This window comes from Drosophila sechellia, unplaced genomic scaffold (genome assembly GCF_004382195.2).
Source record: "Drosophila sechellia strain sech25 unplaced genomic scaffold, ASM438219v1 2R_2, whole genome shotgun sequence".
Lineage (NCBI taxonomy): Eukaryota > Metazoa > Arthropoda > Insecta > Diptera > Drosophilidae > Drosophila > Drosophila sechellia.
In genome coordinates this window covers 1245322-1264957 of record NW_022611043.1, presented here as the reverse complement: position 1 = coordinate 1264957, position 19636 = coordinate 1245322, and the positions used below count along the sequence as shown (strand labels likewise).

Genomic DNA, 19636 nt, shown 5'->3' with positions numbered 1-19636 from the left:
TTATTAAAATATATACATAAATATATACAAAAATGAATAGAGAAATGAATATCTAAAAATTTAAATACTGAACTCTGCTTAGGAACATAGGGCACTAGAGCCATGCTCTTAAGGAAAGTGGTCACAGGTTGGGCAACCCGTTAACACAATTACACCCGTGTTTCGCTAGCAACAAAATTTCTCATGCTTTTCCTCCTCTTCCAAAACTATCTTCATCCGTAAATATTAATTTGCTTCCTCGCATTTGGATATATTCTATTGATGCAAGCACGCTCAATTCCCGATATTATTCATTAATGTCTGTAGCGAAAATGTATCTGTACAAGCAAGACCACCACTCCAACGCCAACGAGCTAGAGCCGGATTCTGTAGCGTTCATCCGCTGAAAATCGGCCAACAACTGAGGATCAACTCCAGACTGTTTGACGCTACGCACGAGTCAATTACGAGAATAAACAAGGCTTTCGCAAGAGTGAATGCCATCGATGGAGACATCTACGCAACGACTGCCATCCTAAACAAGGCTATGATCCTTGCCAACCTAGTCTCGGAAGTCACAAAAGTTGCCAGCTAGCTAAGAATGGAATCATCAATTCCAAACACTTAGACCATTGAAAGATCGAAAACATATAGGATGAGGTTAACAGTTTACCTTAATAGAATACGGTTAGAACCATCGAATTCTCCCGCCCCTCTACCAAGACGAAAGGTAGAGGAGAAACCATATAGCCTTATGCAACTATTTTCCACAATCCACCAAGGAAAACAAGTAATTCTGCAACAACGCAAGTTGGCGATAAGCCCCACTAAGCGAGACTTACGCAATACTGGGCGGCTGTCTGAACATTGGCAACACATTTACATTGGTGTTGCTACAGCTGGAGGAAGACGGATGCATTCTTTTGTTGTCCAATATGATCACGAAGCCGTAACCACACCACTATTTCAAAAGACCGAAAATGGGCCGAGACACAAAGCACATACCTAATTGTAAATTAAAATTAATTCTGTTTGTGAAACACTTTAAAAAAATATTGTCTTAGGTTCAACATACACAAAATTGTATATTTTTCGCCATTCCATTTCATAATTTTTATTGAGAAAGCTCGAAATCCGTTTTCAATTCTTTATCGGCGAAGAAACTAATTAGTGAATGACATTCCAATTGTCAGTCAGAATCATTGTTAGCTTTTTTCCTTCTCTTAGCCGTTTGCAATATTTTAGATTTTGACCAATCCTCCTAAAATATATAAGATATTAATTAATTAGTACGCGTTGAGAGATGTTAACCAACCTCGCTAGAATTGTCATCGGATGAATATATTGTTTTAACCATTTCCGCATTTTTTTTACTTGTCCCATGATTATTGACATCTTTCTTACTCCCAGGTTGTTTACGTCCACGACCGCTTCCACCGCGTCGGCCAACTGTGGTATCTTCTTCCGCTGCCAGGGCGAACAAATCACAAAATTGTTTCTGCGGACAAAATGATCAAAAATTATCAAGTCAAAATAAAAAATTGGTTTACACGTACCTTAGTACTATCATTACTGTGAGAGTAAGCCGATTGAAGTGCTCTCTGCATCATATCATGAACGTAAAGGCCAGTTCCAGTGCCATGTCTGCAACTTCTTCTATAATGCTCCAGATGATTTAATACCTGTTTAAAATATGTTTATTATGTGTATAAATTAATATTACGAAACGCACTTGATCAGCAGAAGGAGTGCTAGTCGAGACAGAAATCCCCTTGGGGGGTCGTTTTCTTTTGTTGGGAGATGAACTAGGGTATTTTGATGTAAGCAGGGAAGCAATGATTTCAGACAGTTTTTCTTCATAGCGTTGACACCAGAATCTGTTGGATTATTAAATTTGATTAGTTTTTTTTTATTGTTAAAACTTTACTTTCCTTGATGTATTAAAAATGTTTCTTAATTTTTTTTTCAAAATATTTTAAAACAATTCTACAATGTGCGTATCGTGCTACTATTATTTACCTTAAGACTGAGGTTACGAATGGATCCCCTTTCGACTTTGATTCTCTGCTAAGCATTAATCGAATTATTTCATTTGTGGGTTCTTCATTTTTAAGCAATAGTAAAAAATGGCTTAACGCTTCGGGATGACTTCCGGCTTCCAATTCTGGCAATATGTCCTAAACAATGAAACAGTGAAATAGTAAAGAGCCGTAATCAAAATTTATGTATCATACCTGTATACACCTTAAGGGTACGTCGTGAGCTTGAACAATTTGCCAAAGGCAAAACTGTTCGTATGTCTCAAACTCAAGACTTTGCCTTATGCAATCAATGAGTCCATCTTGTTTAAATATTGTAAGTTTTCCTTGTGCGACTGAGTATAATATGTCACGCACATTTTTTGCATCTATGCAACGTAGTGTTATTCGCAAAATATCCGTGTTATTTGTCGCTATTGACTTAAACTCTCTATATATATCAGGAAGGAGCCATAAAAAAATATTTGTGTTTTCCTTTTCTAGCAGATCAAGATCCCGTAACAGACAGTGGCCGATTTTCTCATCTGCCGCATCGCAAATTTGTCGATAAATAGTTGTTTTAAACTGATATGATTGTTGAGAGTTTTTGCGGGTTTGAAGCTTACAATAAATTTTCATAAAGTATAGAAGCAAATAGCCAATTTCCGGTATTCCTTCACAGATCTCTGACAGCAAGGTTTGAAATGGTTTTTTGCTTTTTTCGTCGTTTTCATATAAAAATCGAAACAAACCGTACAATGGATAACTTATACTTTTTGCCAAATGTTTTTCTTCGGTTTTGCTCTCGGAAAATATATTTTGTTGAGGCAAAGTCTCCCGTAAAATTAGAACAGTATTTGATATCACATAGTTCAGCTGAAACTCTTCAAAGGCAGACGCTGGTAATGGCCGGAAATCTTTCAAAAACGCCTCCCAAGTGTATGAGTTACGCTTCGTAACAAATGCATCAAATGATTCGGCTATTGCTTCTGCTAGTTCTACCTTTGGCTTTTCTTTAAGTCTTACCTATAATAAATTGAATAGAAAATAATATAGTCGAGTATTTTTTTTTTTTTGAATATCGGAAAATATTGGGAAAAAATATAATAATATGAAAAAAATCAAAATTGGTCAAAACAGTAGGCGGGCAGTTTTTGGGGGTAGAGTGGGCGTGGCAAAATTTGGAAACATTTCTTGATCCCGATTGAGAATATATATACTTTATATGGTCGGAAATGCTTCCTTCTACCTGTTACATACTTTTCAACTAATATAAATGAAAACAAATTTTTGAAAGCTGTGGGCTTTTTACGGTTCGTGAGCGTTTGAGTTAGTTGTAGCAAATACAGTTTTGACAAATGAAAAACAAATAACCTTAAAAGGATCTATAATTTTCATAAGTGTGGGCGGCATATAGCTTTTGGCGGCAAATACATTTTTGCCAAAAAGGCCTCCGCAATCTCTATATTATCCATGCTTAATCCTTTCTTTATATGTTTTATAGTTCCCGATCTCGCTGTTCATACGGACGGAAGTGACCAGATTGATCCGGTGATCCTGACCAGGAATATATATATAGTTTATAGAGCCGAAGCGTTTTCTTCACCCCGTTTTTAACTAATCTAGTATATGCTGTTGAATAATTATTTTTAAAACTGAAATTTGAAGACTTAAAACCTCTGATAAAGGTAGGTCATCATCGTCATCCGTATTGTCCTCAATGTTGTGAACTCTTCTCAAGTTTTCAGCAGTTTCGCCGCTAAAAACACTTTCAATTTCTTGATCCGTTGGCACGAGTGATATCTTTTTGTCTTCATCGACTGTCCCACTAATATTAATGAGCCCAGTTTCATGAAGGTCCACGTTTTCTGTTAATAAAGATTTATTCACATTATTTTTCGAGATTAAAAATATAAAAGGCTAATACCAACCGCAATGTAAAATTCTTTGATCGCTCTCTATTTTTAAAATATGACCCTGAACTGGATGCAGGGAAGTGTAAAGTAGCTGACCGAGATTGGCAGGCGGTGATAAAAACTCTCTAAAATTGTCCCTTATTAAATTACGCAGTTCTCTGTCAAGTTTGGGTGACTCAAAGAGTGGTTGCAGATTTGGTATCACCTGATTTAAAGATATTTTTTGTTAATTTAAAACCTGATTTCATGGACATTATATTACCTGCTTTTCGAGAATTAATTTCAATGAATTGTAAACACCAATCCGAATTTTATCTTCATGTTTTACGAAAAAGTTTTTTGTAATACGGCATAAGAAATCCAACAGCGTGCTACTAACAAATGGATGATTTCTTATAGAGTGGTACATAACTAAAATTCCAGGCTCTATGTTCATTATATTATCCTTTGCAGGATCAAAAAATAACCAATCATAAAACAATGACAACTTTGCATTAGCAGAAGCAATGGGATTGGTGCAGGACGAGATGAGCCAACCTATAATTGCCCATCGCGGTATAATATCAGAGCACAACATATCGTTAGTGGGATGGATAACATTTATGATAAATCGAATTAGATCAGATCGTAAGCTATGAGACTCAGGTGTAGCAAAGTATTTGTCCTGAAACCAATCTTGGTATCTCTTTTGATTTCCAAACTTAACAGAGGATGCTAAGAAGCTTATTTTTCGTTCCATCTCAGGCAGCAGACGGCATTGCAGAAACCTTCGACTTGTCCGTATATGCAGTAGTTGCCAAATTCCATTAAAAGTTTGATGCAACATTTTAGGATTGAAAAGAATATCCCGCCACAGTTGTTCAAACTCAGGAATTCGAGCTACGTTTTGTAGGAGGCTGTAAATAAAACAATGTGTATTTAAAACAGAATAACAAATCTATTATTACTGATTTGATATCGCAGTTACTCTACGAGTAACTGGTAACAGTAAATATTTTAAAATATATATTTAAATTATTTTTTTAATACCAACTATTAAACATTTGCACTTTTCAACGGTTAATAGGTTAATTATTTAAAAGTCAAACGGTCATTTCGTTTAAAACGTATGCAATATTAAAATCCGTGTAGTTAACCAAACAAATCATTTACTGATCAGGATATTGTTATTGCTAAAAGTGTTATGCAAATGTCTAAGCAATAAACTTGAAAATATGTAAATAAAACACGTTTCTTTTATATCATTATTATTTTTTTTAAGGAAATCTTTTGGTAGAGTTATTGGATAAGAATAAGAACTATCCATCCGTTAGAAAGACTAATCATGAAGACCGTTATGCTGGCTAACACAACCAAGTTTAAATGCATTCATGCATAATTACGAATAACCTCGTTTTACCTCCCAAAAATGCTCAATAGAAGAACACGATATGAATATCTTCTTTTAAAGTTTGGGACAAAGTTAATTAAGGATTGCTAATTATACAAATGCTTATGAAAAACAACGCTACAGATTTCTCAACTGATAAGCCTACATATTTGCAAAGTGATTGTCAAAAACATCAGACTTTAACGGTTTCGTAACCCAAAAATCACACATCATTCTCGAATAATAGCGACTCTTAGTGTATACTTGTATAGATATATAACGCGCAACAGAAATATCGTCTTAAATCTTTTAAAAATTCACTAAGACCAAGTATGTATCATAAAAAAGATTCTATCCGTATAAATAACATATCTACAAAGTATGAAATACATTGACAGAATATATAACCCAGAAAAAAATTAGGCCCAAGTCTAGTTAGACTGAAAAGATGTTATTTATTAATGGCAGATCTCATTGAAAGTCTGCCGTTTCCATTAGTATAAATGGCAAAATTGTCTAATTTTCAAATAAAAGAATTTTTGCCGTTCATTGGTTTATGTCCGCGTTAAAAGATTTATTACAAAAGATTTATTACAACTGTTACTCGTAGAGAAAAAGCCTATAGAGAGGGTATTTTTTGTTGGCAGCATAAAATTATCGCACCCACACTTTTGAGTTTTTTTAATTTAAACGTTTTTTGCCGGGGTGTACACGCAGAAACATAGCCACAACAAATTTTTTAAAGTTTCGGACTAATTAGCGAGAAAATTTAATAGCTAATTTCAATTTTCTCAGCCCATAACTGAGAAAATGAGAAACTTGTGCTGTGATTAAAAAGGCATTTGCAAATGTAATCTTTGTAACCCTATTTTGTAATACGGAACTTTTCCACAAGTCCATTTGTATACAATCGCCTTGAATGTCATAATTTCATATGTTACATATGTGTTTTTACCATATATAGAAGTATTGTTGTTTGATAAGAAAGCTTTAAAAGACTTCAAATGGCAGTTATATTTTTATAAGAAGCCATAAATAAAAGATTATTATAACGTAACGGCCTAAAGTATGTAGATACACTGCGCATCATCAGATTAGCGGTTCCTGCATGGATCCGTTTCTTCTTATGTTCTGTATTATGCCATTGCACGAAAATTCATCAATGTTGTTGATTTTTGTTCACTGATATTCCCTCTCTCTTTGAGGATAAAAAAGAGGTCCTGAGAAAAACCGTTATCTTTTTAATTCTGCTTTACTGCGCAAAATTGAACGCGTATCATCATTAGATTAGCGCCCCCGATTAAGTTTTGATCATCTTCCATAATTTGAAAGGTAAGACAACATTTTGTATGCTGCTAAACTTTAATTTAGCGAAAAAAATGGGAAGAGGAACGCTGTTATCTTCGCAGAAAAACTCCAAAATCATAGCTGTCTATGAACGCGGGCTGTCTTTTCATAAAATTGCCGAAAAAACGCTAAATCGAATTACCTTGTCTAAGGAGTGGCATTATGTCGTATTTTCTGACGAGAAGAAATTTAATCTGAAGGGACCAGATGGATATAGTCATTACTATCATGATTTTCGTAAGGAGAAGCACATTTTGGACCGATTATACAGTCGGGTTGGAGGTCTCATGATATGGGGAGTTATATCCAAATATGGTCCCTGTGATTTGCAGTTTTTGGCACCAAACATGAACGCGAGAGATTATAATTCTCTATTAAAAACTGAATTTCCCTACTTTCAAAAACCACCACAATTTAAATGGTTAAGTGTTAATCATCTCATTTTTTTCGAAATCGAAAAAAATTATCGTAGGGGGCGCTATCCTGATGACCAATTTTGATTTTCCCATTTATGGATTGTTTTCCTTTTTTATTTAAATTAAAATCTGTAAACAACAAACTGCATCCCATGTAAGTTTTTCATTAATAGAATCGATCAAGTTTTGAGGGAAAAATTTTTTACAAAGCTCTCGCTTAAACAGTTTTCTAAATATGTAACTCACATCAAAGATTATTGCTCAAGGGGCGTTAACCTGGTGACGCGCAGTGTATATATATAGGAACATATAGAAAAATGATTAAAAAATAAGTCCAACTTTTAAATATGAAAATTAATTGTTTACCAATATTAAAATCAATTGCAAGGCTGTAGTTTGTTAATTTTAAACAAATAAATAGAAATGTATGTATAACACATAATTTTTTTAATTTCCGGAACGTTTAACTACTGCTTTACACTAAGCTAGCGCCAAGAGTACACACTGAATCGATTATTAATTTAATATTGCATTTACCGTACAAAATCCCTTCCAAGAGGTATAATATCATGGAACCTTTCTCGGATCAATGATATCGTAAACTTCACTTCTTTCTGCCGAAGCGACAATAGAGCAGGGTTTGCGTGATCTTCTATTAGGCGTACGAAGCTGTAAACTGTAGACTGAACGAGAAATGGGTTGCTTTCCAACCACGTTCTAAACTCGATGAATATATCCAAAAGGCTCTCGATAAGAAAAAGGTTTCTGGAGGAAACATCTCCTCCGCCAGCCTGCCGCAAACAGTTCCATATAACATTTTCAACACTTAGAACCTGGTGCTTTACGAATTCCCGTAACAACCAAATTAATTGCCTTCGCGCTACCTCCGTGAGCTTAGTATATTTCTCAGCAACCAGAAATGTGAGATTTGTGACAATGCCATTCATTCCGTCTCTAGATACGAGCGTAACGTCCCGATATGTTTTGGAAGCCATAGAAGGGTCGGTAAGCATTATGTAGAGAAAGCCGATTGATATATCTTCATGCTGTTTTTCTTTACACACAGCTTGTGACAACATATCATGCATCTCTTTGTCACTAAGACCAGAAATTTGCATCTGCAGAGTGAGAAACGAACGCTCGAATTTCTAAAACAAAATAAGTCTTAATGTGTTCGAGAATTACTGAAAGACTGTTTAGTCGTATTACCTCCTCAATATCATCTTTGCAATCAACAGCCGTGCAAACGAACAACTTTGAGACGTGAGCATTATTTTTTGATTGCTGCTGTTCCATCTAAAGGCGTAATTTCGTCAAGTTTCCACGGTTAATGTGCTCGCACAATCTACGACTTTAATAAGCGAATTATATTAACAAACATTAGTTACCATACGTAAGAATAATTTCAACGTTTTAAATACCTAAAAAATAACTTCAATTTATAGCCGACAATAAATTGTAACCGTTATATCCTTTTCTCACGGAGAACATATGAAACAAATTTATTGCCCCGGAGCACAACCATTATAATCGTCTCTCGGTGCACGAAGAAAACATTTTAAAAAACGATTTTTATTTTATACAAAATATTGTAAATTAAGCTAGAAGAATATTTTCAATTAGGAAGATATATCATAAAAACGTTATTGCGACCCGTTCACACAGGCTTAAGCTAATAAAAATAGACAAAAAAGCAAGCTAAGCTCAGCATTCTATCTCATAAAAAAAAAAAATGAGCGATATTTAAATAATTGGCGACTGAAAAAAAAAAACAATAGCTAGAAAAATATTTTAATTGGGGAACATGGAAATGTTTTAATGTTAAACATTAAAATATTTCAAGTCGCCTCGAAGGCCTAATAAATATTGGACCCCATTACAATTGTAATGGCCTCCCCGTGGTATTCCCTGCGTACCGATTATTACATATAATTAATTATTAACATAAATATAAATATGTAAACGGTAGCTAATTCGAGCGGCGAAATTGGCCACAACTCCAAATATGTAAATTCGTTTCTTCGATCAGAATTGATTTTGGCCCGAAAATCGTCTTCTAGCACAGCACGCACACATATACGCGTTTTCGTCTCTTGTTTTTCCTCACACAAGCAAGCAAATTCTATTTTTAGATTTCTTACGCTCTCAGCGTAAGCGAGCGGAAAAAGAGCAAATTTAGCCTTCACCAAAAAAGTGGCTGCATAGTGCCAAACGAATGTATGGCCGTTATGTATCTTGTTATTTTAGTGTCTTTGACTAGAGATTGACAAGACAAGCAATAAAACGAAGAACAATGTAAATATAATAAAATGCCTATCTAGTCTTAAATTTAATTGCAACACGCATACACTACTTAATGTCGCAAAGGCAACAGTTATAGCCATACTAGAGTATGGTTTGTTTCTGTATGGCCACACTCCCAAAAGCATTATAAACAAAATAAAAATACCATTAAACTCCGCAATCCGTCTAGCTCTCGGAGCCTATCGCTCTACCCCAATAAATAACTTACTTTACGAATCAAATACTCCCTCTTTAAAAATCTTCTAATCTTCTCCAAAAACACACCAATACATAAGTTCGTTAAGCATAAAAAAACTAAAAAGAAAAAAACACCAATAATAGACCGAACAATCAAGCTTAGCCTAGAACTTAATCTACCCTACAAACCAATAAAACTCCATAAACACAGGCCATCATGGACCCTCCCCAATCTAATAGACACATCACTCAGAATCAATAAGAAAGAACAAACATCTCCAGATCAATACAGAAAATTATACGAACACACAAAGAATAACCTTAAAACACATAATTTCATATTCACTGACGGTTCAAAAATTAATTACACAATAACATTCGCCATTACAACGGAAACGGACGTCTTTAAATACGGCATATGCCTCCATATTCATCCGTCCTCACCTCCGAAACAATCGACATCCTAAAAGCAATAGAACTTATTAAAAACCGAAGAGGCAAATTTATTATCTATTCCGACTCCCTATCAACAATAGATTCAATCCAAAACACAAATAATAACAACTTTTACACCAGCAGAATATGATCGCTAATAACGCAACATGCTCCTCAAAAAAAAATACTGTGGATTCCTGGCCATTCAGGAATAAAAGAAAATGAACTAGCCGATCAAGCTGCAAAATCAGCAAGCAATATGCCACTTATCCTCACCCCAAACATAAATACCACAGATATAAAAAAAACAGCTTAAAGCCGACCTTGCGACAAAAAAGAAAGAAAATATAATAAACTGCAGTTCATGGTACCAATCTATTAATACGAACACCTCACACACATGCGATTACCTCAAACAATCTCACCCAAATTCGAACAGACTCGACCAAATAAAAATAATACGACTTCGACTAGGAAACACAAACATAACCCACCAACACTACCTAAATCCCAATTCAATACCCAGTTGTCCGTTTTGCCAAGGGTGATATTTCAATAAGCCACATATTAAACTCATGCCCATCCCTCCTACAAGCCAAAAAAAAACATATTTAACAACACCAACCCTCTAGACCTTCTCAAAAAAACCAATCGAAAAACAAAAACTCATACTTTTCCTCAAAAAAAGAAAAAAAAACAAATTATACCACAAAAATATACCACAATCCAGCAATTAGTTAGCAAATTATATATTAACTAAATTAAGATATAATAGCATAGTAAATCAATATAGCTGTAGGCCCCGTACCCAATGCTATACTATTTAAGTTAGCCTAGTTTTGTAACATATTCTATCTATCATAATTGTTGGGTCATGCAGCCGCCAAAACTGTGCAGTAGACTAATTTCATACTTGTTAATATTTAAGCCAAATTATCAGTAGCATGCCCATAGTGCAAACCGCTGCTCTCGCGCGCATTTATCTGTACGGCGCTCATTCCTTTGTTGTTGTTAGCTACCTACGCTAAGCTTGGCCGCTGCATTTCGGCTGCCTGCCCGCCAATTGCCTTTTCGTCGCGTTTCGGAAAAGACCAACCTTACCATTGTCGCTATCGTAGATTATCGCTATTTCGCAAAATAAAACTGTCGTAATAAAACAAACTTTTTCGGTTTTTTATTATTCTCAACAGCTATTGAAAAAGCTCAATAGCTCAACATTTGGTGACCCCGACGTGATCGTGTTAAGTTGCATGCAGTAATTAATGCACTTATCGCGTTTATAAATAAATATATATACATTAAAGCGCAATCGGTTGGACAAGTGAGTGGAGATTTCGGTGTGTTTAAGCGAGCTAGCATTGCGTACATACAAACATTGCTACACATATCGTTGCGTATCATCTTCCCGCTGAACCGAATCAAAGGCGATTTGTTGCGATGCCCGCTGAAGGTGAAAAAAACAGGGTGACCTTTTTGAAGCGCAAAGCCAATGCGCTGTTCAGCAGGTTGCAGAGGCTACAAACGTCGCTGTCTAATGAGACGCTAAGCGGATACGACGAATCCACTCTTACGGTGAGGCTGGAGCAGATTGATGAGCTGCAAAGTGCCTTCAATGTTCTGCATACAGAACTGGAGGAATTGGACTTCAACGAAATTGGCAGTGAAATGAGCGAGTCTTTCTATGAATTCATCGTTGAAGTCAAGGCTAGTTTGCGCGCGGAAATAGCCAAACGCAATGTGCATTTCGCGCCGCACTCAACGCTTGCGGAAGGTATTGTGCCCCACCAGTGTAGTGGTCCTCAAACGCAGCCGCGTCCGAGGCCGATGCCGTTGCCGCCTGTGCAGCTGCCAACGTTTGGCGGCGGCTACGCAAACTGGGCGGATTTTTACTCCGTGTTCACGAGCATAATCGACAGCCATCCGGACCTCTCCAACGTTGAGAAATTCCAACATCTGCTGTTGGTGCAGCGCGCGCATTTATGGGAGGACCTGCAGTCCCTAAAAACGCTGGGAAGAGTTTCCTCGTCTAGTCCCATATCATCGCTCTCGCCGTTCCTGGATCAATTTGGACTTCTTAGAGTTGGCGGTCGCCTCCGGAATTCGTCGTTGGACTTTGATGGCCGCCACCCGAATAACTGCCACATCTCGGCAGTTATTAACTCCAGACCTTTAGTTCCCATTTCAGAGAACCCTGCCGATCTAGATGTCCTCACTCGGGCGCATTTTCTCAATGGTGGTCCGCCTTCGTCGTTTAACGAGCCAGATATAACGGGCCTAAACTATAATCGGCTTGACTCTTGGCAGCGCATCTCCTTTCTTCAGCATATATTTTGGTCGCGATGGAAGGAAGAGTACTTGACGTTGCTCCAGCAGCGTTCCAAGTGGCGCACCCCAAAGCCTGGCGCAGCCGTGGACAACGTCGTTCTTGTTAAGGACGAGAATCTACCCCCAATGAGATGGCCTTTGGCGAGAGTCATGCAGTTGATTCCTGGCAGAGACGGCGTCGCTCGAGTTGCAGAATTGAGGACCGCGTCTAAGTAATAAGACGGGCAGTGAACAAGCTGTGTCTGCTCCCCCTTGAGGACTCTGTTGGAACACAAGCTTCCAACGGGGGGAGGATGTTGGGTCATGCAGCCGCCAAAACTGTGCAGTAGACTAATTTCATACTTGTTAATATTTAAGCCAAATTATCAGTAGCATGCCCATAGTGCAAACCGCTGCTCTCGCGCGCATTTATCTGTACGGCGCTCATTCCTTTGTTGTTGTTAGCTACCTACGCTAAGCTTGGGCGCTGCATTTCGGCTGCCTGCCCGCCAATTGCCTTTTCGTCGCGTTTCGGAAAAGACCAACCTTACCATTGTCGCTATCGTAGATTATCGCTATTTCGCAAAATAAAACTGTCGTAATAAAACAAACTTTTTCGGTTTTTTATTATTCTCAACAGCTATTGAAAAAGCTCAATAGCTCAACAATAATAAATAAATAAATATTAACATTTTGCAGGAGTGTGGGCGTGGCGTTTGTGGGAGGTAGAGCGGGCGTGGATATCAACACACTTTCCAAAATTGTGGGCGTGGCAGTTTTTGTCGTTGGAGTGGAGTGGTCAAAAGGTTTTTTGTCAAATCGATAGAAATTTATAAAACTAATCAAAAATATGAAAAAATATCACAACATTTTGCAATTGACCGATTTGTGTGCGTTCGAGTGGGAACAAACTTGCGCTGCGTTTATGTCTTTAGAAGCTGTATGCTAGCTTTGAAAGTTTCTGAGATCGAGACGTCCAAACGGAAAGAGGGTCGGACCAAAGACACTAGAATAACAAGATGCGTAACGCCATACAATTTTTTGGCACGCGATTTTTTGGCCGAGGCTCTAGAGGTGGCTCCAGACTCTCTCAAGTTTTTGTTCGAGAGAGAAAGAGCGGAGAGCGCTACAGCGAACAGCTCTTTTCTACGCATATAGTGATAACAGACAACTGTATGTGTGCACACGTATGCTCATGCATTGTAAATTTGACACAAATATGGCCTTAAACTTAGAAGTTCGTTGACTTTAAATGTATATTATTTTTTATCAATTGGCACCATGCGAAAAATTCTTGTTTTGCATTGCCTTAACGTTATTATTATTTAAATAAAGCTTAGAAATAGTAATAGCCGAATCTCTAAGTAAATCACAAATTAAATTTCGAAAATGACTTTATATTAGAATATTAGGGTATTCAGCTTGCGACGTGAGAAAAATTAATAAGGCAGTGATTGTTGAGTGCTTGTGTCCGCACTTCGTGCCTCCAGATATGACTTTTGCAATAAACAGTTTTAATATTTTTATTTATTTTATTAATTTTTATTTTCTACTATGTATTATTATTTTTTATGAATTATTATTATGAAATATTATTATTTTTATTATTTATTAAAAAAATTATTAATTTTTTATGAAATTAAAAAACAATTATTATTTTTATGAAATATTTATTTCTCAATGTAATGTCTTCTTTTTGGAAAATTTATTTTTCAAATACAGTAGTTTGGGTGCGAAGAATAGCGCGCCATCATCATATTGCTACGAAATTGGACACAACTCCATATATGTAAATTCGTTTCTTCGATCAGAATTGATTTCGGCACGAAAATCGTCTTCTAGCACAAGTACGCACACATATAGACGTTCTCGTCTAATGTTTTTACTCACACAAGCAAGCAAATTATATTTTTAGATTTCTTACACTCTCAGCGTAAGCGAGCGGAAAGAGAGCAATTTTGTCCGTTTGGTCTGTCCAAAGACACTAGAATAACAAGATGCGTAACGGCCATACATTGTATGTACAAACCAATGCATTGTTTTGGCACTACGCAGACACTTTTTTGGTGACGGCCACGCTCTCTCACGCTCTCCCCATTCCAAGCCGCGTCAAGTTCTTTAGCTACCAGATCACTCACACCGACTCTTGAAAGCGAAAGCGGACAAGAACCAAAACAAAACAAAAAGCTTTGTCAAATAGGGCTGGATCGCTACATCCAAATAAAGCGAAAGCTAAGCCCACAACACAAGCAGGCTGGTAATCAGCCGAAAATAAATCGCGCCAACGCCTCCAATGACAGGAGCAGAAGAAGAAAAAGCCGCCACCAATATAGACTTTCAAATAAAACTTGTCATTGAGACAATAGCAGAAAAGATTTTACCATTTACGTAAAATCAGAAAATCTGAAATATGGAGAAAGACCGCTTCATGCATGGATTCGATTTTTAGAATTTATATTAAAAATATCTTATAGAATTGAGTTGAAAAAATGGCGCGTCTACGGAGATTAAAAGCTCAGCCTGTCGTTGCGTAAAAAGTTTATCCAAGAAAAGTTGTGGACCGAATTGGGCCTGAATTTTGACTCACCTAAACAAAATGGAAGCGGTAATACCAACGACGGAAATACTGAAAGACGAGCGTTCTCGAACTGGAAGATATTTTCGTATGTTTTAAATTTGAACTACAAAATCATTTACAATTTTTATATAATTTTGATTTCAATTTCATTTATAGATTTAAATTGATTTCAAGTTTGGAAAAAAGAAACTCCTCCCAAAAGAAGTAATCGATATTCTTCAAAATTCGGATCCAGAAATTTAAAAATCAAGTTATCATTCTAATAATGAAGAAGAAGAAGTGGAAGTGAAAGACGAATATATAAAATAGGCGTGGTCAGATCAAAAAATAAACAAAAACCGAAATTCTATTTAAATCCTAATTATAGAATCTGTATGCTCAATCTCAACCTTCTAGCTTTTAAAGTTCCTGAGATCTCGACGTTCATACGGACGGACTGGGTCAGATCAACTTTATTGATCCTGATCAAAAATATATCTACTTCATATGGTCGGAAGCGCATACTTTTCAATGAATCGAGAGATATCGTTAGATATTGGAGAATAAAATGAGAAAAATTCTTTAAAATTATGGGCGTGAAAAATTCTTTAAAATTATGGGCGTGACCGTTTTGTAGGTGTGAGTGACTTGGTCAAAGATACCGATAGAAACTGGGATGACAATGAATAAAACGAAGAAATGTCGGAACAATTTTCAAAAATGTTTGCGCGGGAAATTTTTTTTTTTTGGCATATCGATAAAAATTTAAAAGACCAATAAAAATATGAAAAATAGAACCACTCATTTATCAAAAGTGGGGCGCAGGCTCTTTTACTAGACTATTCTAAAAAGAAATCACATGTTTTAAAAGTACATCATGTTCTTAATGAAGAGATCCAATAAAAAATATAAATTGTCATATTACATATAAAAATAGTGTTGTGATGTGGTGATCGCGGTTTCGGACAAAATAAAACCTAGATTATGTTTTTGAATTTGCCAGACATTTTTATTTAAATGATATCGAAAAAAAAAATTGTTTTCAAAACAGTAGTTCGGCTCAATAATTGGGCGTTTACTTTAAAAGTGTTTCAGGTGACAAAATGCAGGAATTTTTGACTACTTTTGTACTTATTGAAATACTAAAATATTATGTATGTTAATTTGGCAACAACTATATACTGAAAGTTGGTCACACTGATCTGAATAATTTTTTTTTTTGTTCTTCTGGAAACTTCCTTCTTCTTGTGTTAACTTCCAAACGACTCACAACGATGTCACGCTTATGTCAAATAAAACAGTTATTAAACTTTAACTAAATCGCCTCGCGTTTTACTCCACCATTTACAAATAGTACTATTTGCCGTTCAGAAGCTAGCACTTCAGTGAGAAATTACAATCACATTAAAGATTTAAAAATTAACAATCAAATTAATTTGATGCAGTTGCTTGTGTCATCTAAATCAACATGGTTCCATAACAATATATATGCGGAATGCTAACGGCGCTTTGCAGAAAAAGGCTGAACTTGCACAATTTTTAAATGATAACAACATAACCTCACAAACAAGTTCCAGGATATCAGTTCTACTCCACAAATCACCCGGATGGCAAGGTCCATGGAAGCACCGGTATATTAAGATTAGCATTAACCACCACATTTTGAACACTTTCGAAAAATAATATTTGCAGTCCACTTCAATAAGTCTCCAGTCTACAATCTGGTTTCTCACCCGGTTTCACCACTTCGCTTTCCAATCTTTATGGATTTTTTTTTTGAATTCTTTAATTCATTAGGTAAGAGAATAACTGCGTCCGGCGACTACAATGTAAATCACCTGGTCTTGTAACCACAACGGGAAAGTAGCTGATTATTGTGATTATCAAGCCGCAGTTTTGGGTGGTTTTAGGGCGTGGCAAATTTTTTTTTGCAAATCGATGGAAACTTGCAAGCCTAATAAAAATTTAAAAAATTTTCACACATTTATTAAAAGTGTGGGCGTGGTTTTGTGTGGTTTGTGGGCGTGGCTATAAACTTGCGCTGCGCCTTTATCCCTTGAATCTGTATGCTGAATCTCAACCTTCTACATTTTATAGTTCCTGAGCTCTCGTTCATACGGTAAGACGGACATGGCCAGATCGACTCGGATATTTATCCTGATCAAGAAAAGAAGATAAAGCCGCCACCAATATATATACGTGAGAAAACCTCAAGTACGCTGGTAAACAAACTAGCTGCAATTATCGGAGAAAACAAGTTCCATGTTATACCTCTTACTAAGGGTAACATACAAGAAACGAAAGTGCAGACTCAGGATGAGTCTAGCCACCGATCAGTGACCAAGTACCTGGACAAAGCTGGGAAGAGTTACTATACCTACCAGCTGAAAAGTGCCAAAGGATTGCAGGTTGTCATTAAAGGAATAGAGTCATCAGTGACCTCATCCGAAATTATCGCGGCACTAAAGGAGAAGAACTTCAACGCCAAAACGGTGATCAACATTCTCAACAGAAACAAAGTGCAGCAGCCACTCTTTAAAGTCGTACTAGAGCCATCGAGTCAGAAAAACAACAAAAATTAAGTACATCCTATATATAAGCTACAGTATTTACTGCACCGAAGAATAACCGTAGAGGAGCCACACAAGCGCAAGCAACCCGTGCCGTGCACCAACCGCCAAGAATATGGCCACACCAAAACGTACTGCACCCTAAAATCCGTCTGCGTCGTTTGCAGCGATGCCCACAGTACTGTAAACTGTCCTAAGAATAAAAACGACAGTTCAATTAAGTTATGCAGCAACTGTGGCGAAAAACACACAGACAACTGGCGAGGATGCATTGTTTACAAGGAACTCAAGAGTCGCCTAAAGAAACGAGTGGATTCAGCACGAGATCGTATCACACCAACAACTCACAAAGTAATGGAACCGACTACAACTAACATCCCTTCGTCTGCCAGTCAGCGAACAATGCCAAAATCTTCCTTTGCAAGTGTACTAAAATCAGGGATCCAAGTACCGACAGCAGTCACCTCCAGCATCCAGCACAAAATTCACCAAATACAAATAAACAAATAAACACACAGAACGTGCAACAGTAGCCTTTTGGCCTTGAAGAGGTTATGCTCTCGATGCAGCAAAGCATGAAAGACTTCTGACCTTCATGCAAGAAACTATGCAAGATCTTATGAGGAACCAAAACATCCTTATTCAAATGCTCTTTTCTTCTAAAACAGGATAATGACTCCCTTAATAATAGCTACCCGGAACGCTAATGGCGTTTCGCGGCACAAGCTAGAACTTGCTCAGTTCTTAGCCGACAGAAACATTGACGTTATGCTACTCTCAGAGACTCACCTTACCGAAAAGTACAACTTCCAAATACCAGGATAAAAATTTTACTTTACGAATCACCCGGATGGCAAGGCCCATGTAGGCACTGGCATACTAATACGATTGCGAATTAAGCACCACTTTTTTGGTAAGAAGACTGCTTACAATGTACCTCTATAAACCTCCAATGCCATAACGGTGCTCTCACTCTGGCTGCTGTCTATTGCCTACCTCGCTTCACAATCTCTGAGGAAAAATTCACAACACTTTTTGACTCGTTTGGTGAAAGGTTTGTTGCAGCTGGCGATTGGAATGCCAAGCACATGTACTGGGGATCTCGGATAGCGAACCCTAAAGGAAAACAGCTGTACAACGCAATCATCAAACCGCCACTCAAGCTTAACTATTTTTCCCCGGGAGCGCCTACATACTGGCCAGCAGATCCCATGAAGCTTCCAGATTTGATTGACTTTGACATCACAAAAAGGAAACACATAGAGCTGTGGGGCAACGCATCGAGAAGCAACATCGACATAGTACAGCGAGCACAGTCTAGGATTCTGAGAATCATTACTGCAGCTCCATGGTATCTTGGGACCGAGAATATACACAGAGACTTTCAAATAAAACTTGTCATTGAGACAATAGCATAGAAGAAAGTAAAATACAATGAAAAACTAGCCTCACATCCAAATCCTCTTGCTAGAAAACTTATTCGAGTATGCAACCAAAGCCGACTGCACCGGAACGACCAACCAGCCCAGCGTTAAATTTGTTAGCACACAGCACGAATCATTTCATAAAATGATATTTAGTTAGTTTAGAAGAAGATTTGAAAAGTTATTGTTAGTCTCTTAAGTACAAGGGAAGATTCAATATATAAGCAAAACATGAAAAAAAAAGAATATATATACTTTATATGGTCGGAAATAATTCCTGTTACTGCATGTTACATACTTTTTAACGAATCTAGTAAACCCTTTTCCTCTACGAGTAACGGGTATAGCTACTGCTCCAGCATCGGAGCATTTTTTATTGGCATCAGGTTCGTACCTCCGCCACACGCACTCTAACGCCCTCGTCGGTTGTTGTTGCCACCACACGGCCTCCAGATCGCGGCCTCCGACGCTCCATTTATTTCGATGCTGCAGGCCGGCGGTGTAGTCATCAGACCAACTTGCCCAAAACTACTGCCTAAGATCAGACAGCATTCGCCACCGCTTCAAATACTCGCAGCTGGCCTTGCTGAAGAGACCTCCAGTGTTGGATCTTTGCGGCAGCGTGGTCAGAGACTGCCCTACTAAAAGATGTCCAGGTGCTACAAGAAACTGGTTTTTTGCTTATCCTAAATTGGAACCATTCCCGATCTTGTCCCGAAACAGATTGAGCTTATAATTCTTAATCCTTATCCAATCAACCTCGGCCAGAAGCATTTCTTTAGAAACTTCTTGAACTTGAAGTTGACCATGGCTTGGTCTC

At 37.2% G+C, this 19636-nt stretch overlaps 1 protein-coding gene and 1 long non-coding RNA gene across 2 annotated transcripts; one reads left to right on the top strand and one right to left on the bottom strand.

The window, feature by feature from the left end:
• Window positions 1-1063: 1063 nt before the first annotated feature.
• LOC6620745 (integrator complex subunit 3 homolog) lies at window positions 1064-8454 on the bottom strand. Its single transcript, XM_002044911.2, has 11 exons — window positions 8255-8454; window positions 7583-8193; window positions 4176-4809; window positions 3929-4118; window positions 3675-3865; window positions 2214-3023; window positions 1999-2156; window positions 1712-1856; window positions 1536-1661; window positions 1295-1477; window positions 1064-1240 (listed from the first exon to the last, which is right to left on the bottom strand). Exons 1-11 carry the CDS (start codon window positions 8339-8341, stop codon window positions 1169-1171), a joined length of 3207 nt encoding a protein of 1068 aa, XP_002044947.1. The 5' UTR covers window positions 8342-8454; the 3' UTR covers window positions 1064-1168.
• A 7593-nt stretch (window positions 8455-16047) lies between these two features.
• LOC116802429 lies at window positions 16048-16795 on the top strand. Its single transcript, XR_004362731.1, has 3 exons — window positions 16048-16207; window positions 16268-16453; window positions 16515-16795. It is a non-coding gene; the product is annotated as an uncharacterized LOC116802429 (long non-coding RNA).
• The last annotated feature ends 2841 nt before the right edge of the window (window positions 16796-19636 follow it).